An 11782-nucleotide genomic window follows, 5' to 3' on the forward strand; every position below is an offset into this window, starting at 1 on the left:
TTTATATACTTTAAAACACTATACTGGACTTTATATACTTAAAACACTATACTGTGACTTTATAACTTTAAAACACTATACTGTGACTTTATATACTTTAAAACACACTATACTGTGACTTTATATACTTAAAAAACACTATACTGTGACTTTATATACTTAAAACACACTATACTGTGACTTTATATACTTTAAAACACTATACTGTGACTTTATATACTTTAAAACACTATACTGTGACTTTATATACTTAAAACACACTATACTGTGACTTTATATACTTTAAAACACTATCTGTGACTTTAATACTTTAAAACACATATACTGTGACTTTATATACTTAAAACACACTATACTGTGACTTTTATACTTTTAAACACACTATACTGTGACTTTATATACTTTAAAACACTATACTGTGACTTTATATACTTTAACAACTATACTGTGACTTTATATACTTTAAACACTATACTGTGACTTTATATACTTTAAAACACTATACTGTGATTTATATACTTTAAAACACACTATACTGTGATTTATATACTTTAAAACACTATACTGTGACTTTATATACTTTAAAACACACTATACTGTGACTTTATATACTTTTAAAACACTATCTGTGACTTTATATACTTTAAAACACACTATACTGTGACTTTATATACTTAAAACACTATACTGGACTTATATACTTTAAACACACTATACTGTGACTTTATATACTTTAAACACACTATACTGTGACTTTATATACTTTTAAACAACACTATACTGTGACTTTATATACTTTAAAACACACTATACTGTGACTTTATATACTTTAAAACACTATACTGTGACTTTATATACTTTAAACACACTATACTGTGACTTTATATACTTTAAAACACTATACTGTGACTTTATATACTTTAAAACACTATACTGTGACTTTATATACTTAAACACACTATACTGTGACTTATATACTTTAAAACACTATACTGTGACTTTATATACTTTAAAACACACTATACTGTGACTTATATACTTTTTAACACACTATACTGTGACTTTATATACTTTAAACACACTATACTGTGACTTTATATACTTTAAACACACTATACTGTGACTTTATATACTTTAAACAAACTATACTGTGACTTTATATACTTTTAAACACACTATACTGTGACTTTATATACTTTTAAAAACACTATACTGTGACTTTATATACTTTAAAACACTATACTGTGACTTTATGTACTTTAAAAACTATACTGTAACTTTTTGGGTTTTCTCGACTTTGAGAGATTTAGCTTCGTGAAATACTTTTAAGTTTTTGTAGTTTTTGTAGTTTTAATCAGGAGTTTGATTTCATTAATCAAACTCTAAAAACACTAATTATCCAAATCTGAGCAGAACATAGAGACTGAATAATAATAAAAAAGTAAACATTTAACATAATAATTTATTCATTAATAGTTAATTATTAATTATATATAATTAATAATTATCTTCCATTAAAAACAGGAGGAAAGAAAAATGTAAAAAGAAGTCTTTAAAAGCGTCTCCGTCAGTTGATTGGCTCGTAGGCCGCCGAGGCCGCCGCCCTCTTCCGGAGGCACACGTACACGCCCCCCAGCACCAGGAGGATCATGGGAGTTCCCAGCCCGACCGCCATGATGGCGAGGACCAGCGGGGAGAAGGAGTCGACGGGGGGGGCGCCAGAGCCAATCAGCACCGTCCTGTGCAGGAAACAGGAAGCAAAACACAGAATCAGCACGTTCATGTTTCTCCTTCATTCTGATACGATACGAGTTAAATTATATATATATATATATATATATATATATATATATATATATATATATATATATATATATATATATATATATATATATATATATATATATATATATATATATATGTATAATATAAAAGAGACACACAACACTTTCAACCATTAAACACTGTATGCTCTTAAAACTATTGCTAAGGCTCGTATCGCTAAACCCACCAGACTCCATGTAAATAATCAGTCATTTTAGCATCTTAAAACACACTTCTTACAAAAGGACAGAAACCAAATAAAACAGCTGTTTTTGGTGTTCTCAACACTTTACTTACCATCATAACTCTAGTGTTGGTGGAAATAAACACGTACTTTACCCAATTACATGTGGAGATATGCTGCTCTACACCACCTAAAAGTAGTGATTATTTACATGGAGCCTGGTGAGATATGCTGCTCTATACACGCTAAAAGTAGTGATTATTACATGGAGTCTGGTGGAGATATGCTGCTCTATACACACTAAAAGTATGATTATTTACATGGAGTCTGGTGGAGATATGCTGCTCTATACACGCTAAAAGTGCTGATTATTTACATGGAGTCTGGTGGAGATATGCTGCTCTAACACGCTAAAAGTAGTGATTATTTACATGGAGTCAGGTGGAGATATGCTGCTCTATACAGACTAAAAGTAGTGATTATTTACATGGAGTCTGGTGGAGATATGCTGCTCTATACATGCTAAAAGTAGTGATTATTTACATGGATTCTGGTGGAGATATGCTGCTCTATACACGCTAAAAGTAGTGATTATTTACATGGAGTCTGGTGGAGATAGCTGCTCTATACACACTAAAAAGTAGTGATTATTTACATGGAGTCTGGTGGAGATATGCTGCTCTATACACGCTAAAAGTAGTGATTATTTACATGGAGTCTGGTGGAGATATGCTACTCTATACACGCTAAAAGTAGTGATTATTTACATGGAGTCTGGTGGAGATATGCTGCTCTATACACGCTAACAGTAGTGATATTTACATGGAGTCTGGTGGAGATATGCTGCTCTATACACGCTAAAAGTAGTGATTATTTACATGGAGTCTGGTGGAGATATGCTGCTCTATACGTGCTAAAAGTAGTGATTATTTACATGGAGTCTGGTGGAGATATGCTGCTCTATACGTGCTAAAAGTAGTGATTTTACATGGAGTCTGGTGGAGATATGCTGCTCTATACACGCTAAAAGTAGTGATGTTATTTACATGGAGTCTGGTGGAGATATGCTGCTCTATACACGCTAAAAGTAGTGATTATTTACATGGAGTCTGGTGGAGATATGCTGCTCTATACACGCTAAAAGTAGTGATTATTTACATGGAGTGGTGGAGATATGCTGCTCTATACACGCTAAAAGTAGTGATTATTTACATGGAGTCTGGTGGAGATATGCTGCTCTATACACGCTAAAAGTAGTGATTATTTACATGGAGTCTGATGGAGATATGCTGCTCTATACATGCTAAAAGTAGTGATTATTTACATGGAGTCTGGTGGAGATATGCTGCTCTAACATGCTAAAAGTAGTGATTATTACATGGAGTCTGGTGGAGATATGCCTGCTCTATACACGCTAAAAGTATGATTATTTACATGGAGTCTGGTGGAGATATGCTGCTCTATACGTGCGCTAAAAGTAGTGATTATTTACATGGAGTCTGGTGGAGATATGCTGCTCTATACACGCTAAAAGTAGTGATTTTACATGGAGTCTGGTGGAGATATGCTGCTCTATACACGCTAAAAGTAGTGATTATTTACATGGAGTCTGGTTGAGATATGCTGCTCTATACCACGCTAAAAGTAGTGATTATTTACATGGAGTCTGGTGGAGATATGCTGCTCGATTACACGCTAAAAGTAGTGATTATTTACATGGAGTCTGGTGGAGATATGCTGCTCTATACATGCTAAAAGTTAGTGATTATTACATGGAGTCTGGTGGAGATATGCTGCTCTATACATGCTAAAAGTAGTGATTATTTACATGGAGTCTGAGGAGATATGCTGCTCTATACATGCTAAAAGTAGTGATTATTTACATGGAGTCTGGTGGAGATATGCTGCTCTATACATGCTAAAAGTAGTGATTATTTACATAGAGTCTGGTGGAGATATGCTACATATGAAATATGAATGAGTGAATTATTTACATGGAGTCTGTTGGAATATGCTGCTCTATACACGCTAAAAGTAGTGATTATTTACATGGAGTCTAGTGGTTTGGTGATGGTGATTTCTGTTTCATGTTAAACTAAAAGGATCTCCTCTTTATCTAAAAGGTCTATCTCTGTAGGGATCCATCCCATAATGTTGTCAGACACTTAGAATAATAATCAGATCGGCTGAATTTAACAGGGTGACTGTTTCAGTCTGACAGGAAGTGATGCCGGCTCGGCAGTGAGACAGATCCTTCCAGATGTTGGAGTGCTCGTCATCAGTGTCCTGACCTGGAGGCTGATCGTAAGAATGGACGCTGACACACACACGCAGGTAATACACACACGCACACCACACACACACACACACACACACACACCACACACACACCACACACACACACACACACACACACACACACACACACACACACACACACACACACACACAGATGAAGCAGGTGAAACTTGTTAAGTTGTCTCCTATTGTTCCTAACAAGGTTTCCTGTCTGTTAGCTTGTAACTCAGTAAGCTATTATTAACTGTAACTTATTATGTTACAAAAACACACACACACCACACACACACACACACACACACACCACACACACACACACACACACACACACACACACACACACACACAAAGTGATCAGGTTTCATGTTATTAGCTGAACTGTCGGAGTCTGTTTGTTAACATGAAACCAGACCAGAGAGCAGCAGCATGAGGGACATCAGGACGTCTTCGCTTCTTCCTCTTCTTCATCTCTTAATCTTCTTCATCTCTTAATCTTCTTCATCTCTTCCTCTACTGCCATAGGAGAGACCAATGGCAGTAGAAACGTTTTCAGTCCTTGTCTTCCAGCAGTCTGTCCCGTTCTGGGACGGAGATGCTGAAGGACAGTTTCTAAGACCCCAGACCAGGACTGAGATGCTGAAGGACAGTTTCTAAGACCCCAGACCAGGACTGAGATGCTGAACGACAGTTTCCAAGACACCAGACAGGGACTGAGATGCTGAAGGACAGTTTATAAGTCCCCAGACCAGGACTGAGATACTGAAGGACAGTTTCTAAGACCCCAGACCAAGTTATGGTTTGATCCATAACTTCAGGTTTGAAGACCTTATCTGCAGTTTTAACTCTGTTCCTGGACTAAAAACATCTTTTATCCCAAACACCATCTTTCCCTAAAGCTGACAATTTTTTTTAGCCTGCCCCTTGAAAGGTGAGTTAGATATGAGTCTATGTCACCAACCCTAAACCCTAAATCCTGATCCATTGCTGAAATATCCCCTATCAAATAATATTTATCTTGAAATACAATTCTCCTCACAGCCTCCATATGTTCACATGAATATTTAGCAGCGGCTCCGTGGCTCTGTCCGGAGCTTAGCCCCGCCCACAGTTTGGTTTAACCCTCATATTGTCCTCATGTTGCCCCCTTGTTGTCCTCATGTTGTCCTCATGTTGTCCTCATGTTGTCCTCATGTTGCCCCCTTGTTGTCCTCATGTTGTCCTCATGTTGTCCTCATGTTGTCCTCATGTGTCCCCATGTTGCCCTCATGTTGCCCTCATGTTGTCCTCATGTTGTCCCCATGTTGTCCTCATGTTGTCCTCATGTTGTCCTCATGTTGCCCTCATGTTGTCCTCATGTTGTCCCCATGTTGTCCTCATGTTGTCCTCATGTTGTCCTCATGTTGTCCTCATGTTGCCCTCATGTTGTCCCCATGTTGTCCTCAAGTTGTCCTTTTTCAATGTTCTTCAATGTTTAATTCGCCAAAATAACATGATTGATTCCACCCAACGCTCTTTGCCAAGTACAAATCTCTACTTTCATTAATTTTTAACATAATTAATTATTCCATTTTATAGCATTGGAAAACAAATTAAAGTGTTTCTGAAATAGTATTGAGTAAAAGTTGACATATTCCAGTCTGTGATTATCATCAACATCCATTCCTTTAATTTTAGTCTCAATAATTCCTAATTTCTGCTTTTCTAACTCAAACATTAGGTATAATTTCCTATAAATGAGGTTTATTGATCATAAATTCCAGGAATAACTGTAAAACTAAAGTTAATAAGTTATTGTTACGTAGTGTTGAAAACGTGAAAAAAAGTGTCATAAGTGATGAAAAAAGGGGGAAAAAAACATTAAAAAGTTAAAAACATTGATAAAAAGCATCAACAAAAGTGTTAATTTTATTTTTGACGGTAGACAACATGAGGGTTAAAGAAATGTTGATGAACCAGAGCAGGTTGTTCTATTGAGGAGTGCTGAGTGGACGAGCAGACCTTCCTCCGCAGCGCTGTGGGAGACGATTCATGAGGTAAACTAGATTCAGGTCTGGAGGGTCCAGTAATGAGACGGTTGTGGTTCGGCCCAGCAGGAGCAGCAGGAGGACCTGGTGTTGGAGGAGGACTCAGTCTTTGGAGACGAGGACGAGGAGGAAATCTGCAGAAACAAGTTACTGGTTGAACTAGAGTTACTGGTCAGTAAAACCAGGCAGATGGTGGAAACCATGATGACGACGGGACGGAAAGTCTTGCTGACAGTTCTGCTGGGACTGACAGGTAAAAAACTTTCAACCACCTAACCAGAAGACTTGACTAGAAGACCTTCAGATAACTAGAAGACCTTCAGATAACTAGAAGACTTTCAGATAACTAGAAGACTTTCAGATAACTAGAAGACTTTCAGATAACTAGAAGACCTTCAGATAACTAGAAGACTTAACTAGAAGACGTCAGATAACTAGAAGACTTTCAGATAACTAGAAGACCTTCAGATAACTAGAAGACTTAACTAGAAGACTTTCAGATAACTAGAAGACCTTCAGATAACTAGAAGACTTAACTAGAAGACTTTCAGATAACTAGAAGACCTTCAGATAACTAGAAGACTTAACTAGAAGACTTTCAGATAACTAGAAGACCTTCAGATAACTAGAAGACTTTCAGATAACTAGAAGGCTTTCAGATATATAGAAGACTTTCAGATAACTAGAAGACCTTCAGATAACTAGAAGACCTTCAGATAACTAGAAGACTTAACTAGAAGACGTCAGATAACTAGAAGACTTTCAGATAACTAGAAGACCTTCAGATAACTAGAAGACCTTCAGATAACTAGAAGACCTTCAGATAACTAGAAGACCTTCAAATAACTAGAAGACTTTCAGATAACTAGAAGACTTTCAGATAACTAGAATACCTTCAGATAACTAGAAGACTTAACTAGAAGACCTTCAGATAACTAGAAGACTTTCAGATAACTAGAAGACTTTCAGATAACTAGAAGACTTTCAGATAACTAGAAGACCTTCAGATAACTAGAAGACCTTCAGATAACTAGAAGACTTAACTAGAAGACCTTCAGATAACTAGAAGACTTTCAGATAACTAGAAGACTTTCAGATAACTAGAAGACTGTCAGATAACTAGAAGACTTTCAGATAACCAGAAGACCTTCAGATAACTAGAAGACTTTCAGATAACTAGAAGACCTTCAGATAACTAGAAGACCTTCAGATAACTAGAAGACCTTCAGATAACTAGAAGACTTTCAGATAACTAGAAGACTTTCAGATAACCAGAAGACCTTCAGATAACTAGAAGACCTTCAGATAACTAGAAGACCTTCAGATAACTAGAAGAGTTTCAGAAAACTAGAAGACTTTCAGATAACCAGAAGACCTTCAGATAACTAGAAGACTTTCAGATAACCAGAAGACCTTCAGATAAAGAAGACTTTCAGATAACTAGAAGACCTTCAGATAACTAGAAGACCTTCAGATAACCAGAGGACCTCTCTCCTCCCCCCCCCAGGCATCATGTTCCCCTCCCTCTCCTCCCTCCCCTACCTGCTATGTTTTCAGGTGTTGTGTACGTGGTGGGCGTGGTCCGGCCAGGTCCCGCCCCTCCTCTTTAGGTGCGTGTCTGGTGTGTCACTGCCCTACTCCGCGTCCCACTTCCTGCTCCTCTACAGCTACCAGCTGCCCTCGCTGCAGGAGGTGTGGCCCCCCAACCGCACCTCTGCCAGGTAACACACCTCCGCAAGGTAACACACCTCCGCCAGGTAACACACAAGGTATTACACCTCTGTCAGGTAACACACCTCCGCCAGGTAACACACAAGGTATTACACCTCTGTCAGGTAACACACCTCCGCCAGGTAACACACAAGGTATTACACCGCCGCCAGGTAACACACAAGGTATTACACTGCCGCCAGGTAACACATCTCCGCCAGGTGACACACAAGGTAACACACCTCCGCCAGGTACTTGATTGGTGAGTAAATCTCAGAGGTCTAAAATCGAGTTTCTGAGACCGTGTCTTTAGGAATCTCCAGGTCTGTAGTCAGTTCTCTGAGACCCTGTCTTTAGGAATCTGCAGGTCTGTTGTCAGTTCTCTGAGACCCTGTCTTTAGGAACCTGCAGGTCTGTAGTCAGTTCTCTGAGACCCTGTCTTTAGGAACCTGCAGGTCTGTAGTCGGTTCTCTGAGACCCTGTCTTTAGGAATCTGCAGGTCTGTAATCGGTTCTCTGAGACCCTGTCTTTAGGAATCTGCAGGTCTGGAGTCGGTTCTCTGAGACCCTGATGCATGTCTTCTCTGCAGAGTGTTCGGGATGGTCCCGGCCGGCTCGGTGGACTGCTCCGCCCCCTGGAGGCTGCAGGTGAACTCTGAGCTCAGCTGGTTTCACCTCTGCAGTCCTCTGCTGCTGCTGCTGCTCTACAACATCCTGGCCAGTCTGTGGAGGAACCAGGTGATCACTGCAGACAATATAATATGCACAGTGTATATATATAGATATATATATATATCTATATATATATATATATAGATATATATATATATATCTATATATATATATATATATATATATATAGATATATATAGAAATAGATATATGACGTGACACATGTTTCTGCAGCTGATCGACGGTGATGGGGGGCGGGGTACATCTAGGACAGAGTCAGTGATCAGCAGGAGCTGTGACATCATCACTGCCACCAGCACCCTGAGTGATGATGTCAGCAGTGATGATGTCACCAGTGACATCACAGCGGAGCGACGGAGAGAGCTGTGGAGGAGAGCTCACGATCCTCCCGAGTACAGAGATGTACATATCATCATTTATTTATTATTATATTAATATATTTATATCATAATTTGTTTATTAATAATCAGATTTCAGTCTGTGTTACTTTACTTTTGTAGTTGAATGTGACAGCTGTCTGTGTTTCTGTCTGTAGACGCTGACGTCCTCCACCAATCACAGAACCACTGACTCTTTTGCCCCGCCCACCCAGAGCACAGCCCTAGGATTGGATGTTTCTTTCACGCCTCACTACTCTCTCAGCCAATCAGGTGAGTTTGTGGTTTGAATCCCAGCTGTTCAGATTCAAAGTTACGCGTAATGGATGCTAGACGCTAGACACGTAGCTAATGCTTGATAGAAGTAACATAAGTGTTCATGGGAAATATAGGATTAGTACTTCTTTATGAGCAGTGTTGCTCCAAGCCAATCGTACCCAAAACAGCCCAAATTTGTTCAACCACAGACGCTTTGTCTCTGCACCCGGCCGATTGGTTCCATTAATGTAACTTTACAGTGTTTTCTATAGTGATTTTACAGTGTTTTTTTAACAGTGATTTTACAGTGCATTTACAGGTTTTTTAAAGTGTTTTCCAGTGCTTTTCCAGTGATTTTCCCAGTGATTTCCCAGTGATTTCCCAGTGATTTTCCCAGTGATTTCCCAGCGATTTTCCAGTGATTTCCCGGTGATTTCCCAGTGATTTTCCAGTGATTTTCCAGTGATTTCCCAGTGATTTTCCAGTGATTTTCCAGTGTTAGCCCGTGAGAGTAACTTTGACCTGTATCTGGCGGTTGGCGGGGGTTAACGTAAAGCCCTGATCACAGCGTGGTTCTGTTCTGTTTGGTGCTGCAGACACTTTAGAGACGTGTGCGTTTGAAGGAGATGAATGGGAGGAGGAGGAAGAGAAGGAGGAGGAGGATGAAGATGAAGGGGGCGGCGCCGCCGCGCTGGCCTTCAGCTTCCTCCTCAAACAGAGCTACATCTGCGCCCTGGTGGCCATGATGGCCTGGCCCATAACGTACGTGTCCTGGCTGACGTGCGTCCTGCTGCTGTGGTCCTGCATCCTCTGGATGATGCGAGAGCGCCGCCGTTACACGCTGATGTCATCACCCTGGCTGGTTGCCTACGGCAACCTGCTTGTCATCCTACAGTATGTCTACAGCTTCCCCTCCGTCCAGGAAGTTCCTGGACTGTTTCCGAAGAAAGACGACCCCTGCAGGGAGCTTGTCTCCAAGGTAACGTTACTACTGTTACTGCGATCTGTGATGTTACTGTGATCTTACTGTGATCTTACTGTGACCTTACTGTCTTGTTACTGTGATGGTACTGTGATCTTACTGTGATCTTACTGTCTTGTTACTGTGATGGTACTGTGATCTTACTGTGATCTTACTGTCTTGTTACTGTGATGTTACTGTGATTTTACTGTGATGCTACTGTGATGTTACTGTGATCTTACTGTCTTGTTACTGTGATGGTACTGTGATGTTACTGTGATGCTACTGTGATGTTACTGTGATGTTACTGTGATGTTACTGTCTTGTTACTTTGATGGTACTGTGATGTTACTGTGATGTTACTGTGATGTTACTGTGATGTTACTGTGATGTTACTGTGATGTTACTGTCTTGTTACTGTGATGGTACTGTGACGTTACTGTGATCTTACTGTGATCTTACTGTCTTGTTACTGTGATGTTACTGTCTTGTTACTGTGATGTTACTGTGATGTTACTGTGATGTTACTGTCTTGTTACTTTGATGGTACTGTGATGTTACTGTGATGTTACTGTGATGTTACTGTGATGTTACTGTGATGTTACTGTGATGTTACTGTCTTGTTACTGTGATGGTACTGTGACGTTACTGTGATCTTACTGTGATCTTACTGTCTTGTTACTGTGATGTTACTGTGATCTTACTGTCTTGTTACTGTGATGTTACTGTCTTGTTACTGTGATGGTACTGTGACGTTACTGTGATGTTACTGTGATCTTACTGTCTTGTTACTGTGATGTTACTGTGATGTTACTGTCTTGTTACTGTGATGTTACTGTCTTGTTACTGTGATGTTACTGTCTTGTTACTGTGATGCTACTGTGATGTTACTGGGATGATACTGTGATGTTTCTGCGATGTTATTGTCTTGTTACTGTGAAGACACTGTCACGTACTGCATTTTACGATGCTTTTGTAATACCTTGAGGGTAAAAGGGTTCTCTCGACCAGAGTTTAACCAAAAACAACCAAACTTAAATCCAGGTACGGAAGCTACTTCCTGAACTCAAGACAAACCTGGAGGAAACAGATTCAGCCCCACTGCTTTGACTTGATTTAACATCCTTCTTGTTGTATGCAACTGTGTATTCTGCATACGAAAGTGTGTAATCTGATTACGAGAGTGTGTAATCTGATTGTGAGAGAGTGTAATCTGAATGTTAGTGTGTAATCTAATTGTGAGTGTGTAGTGTGCATATGAGAGTGAGTAATCTGATTATGAGAGTGTGTAATCTGATTGTTAGTGTGTAATCTGATTGTGTGTAGTGTGCAAATGACTGTGTAATCTGATTGTGAGACTGTGTAGTGTGCATGTGAGGGTGTAATCTGATTATGAGAGTGTGTAATCTGATGATCATGTTGTTGTTGTTGCAGTTGTTGTGTCTGTTGACCTT

General features: G+C 39.4%; 1 protein-coding gene across 1 annotated transcript in view; it reads left to right on the forward strand.

The window, feature by feature from the left end:
• Positions 1 to 1676: 1676 nt before the first annotated feature.
• LOC116678833 (piezo-type mechanosensitive ion channel component 2-like) overlaps positions 1677 to 11782 on the forward strand; it is a gene marked incomplete at its 3' end in the record, with an annotated part of 48888 nt that continues 38782 nt past the window's right edge. The window contains 9 exon segments of the mRNA XM_032508558.1: positions 1677 to 1741; positions 4222 to 4342; positions 6400 to 6583; positions 7838 to 8051; positions 8630 to 8777; positions 8946 to 9134; positions 9268 to 9382; positions 9964 to 10346; positions 11763 to 11782. The exon segment at positions 11763 to 11782 is cut by the window's right edge and continues 86 nt beyond it. Of these exon segments, the coding sequence (XP_032364449.1) occupies positions 1677 to 1741; positions 4222 to 4342; positions 6400 to 6583; positions 7838 to 8051; positions 8630 to 8777; positions 8946 to 9134; positions 9268 to 9382; positions 9964 to 10346; positions 11763 to 11782 (1439 nt within the window).

This window comes from Etheostoma spectabile, unplaced genomic scaffold, assembly GCF_008692095.1.
Source record: "Etheostoma spectabile isolate EspeVRDwgs_2016 unplaced genomic scaffold, UIUC_Espe_1.0 scaffold00008276, whole genome shotgun sequence".
Classification (NCBI taxonomy): Eukaryota; Metazoa; Chordata; class Actinopteri; order Perciformes; family Percidae; genus Etheostoma; species Etheostoma spectabile.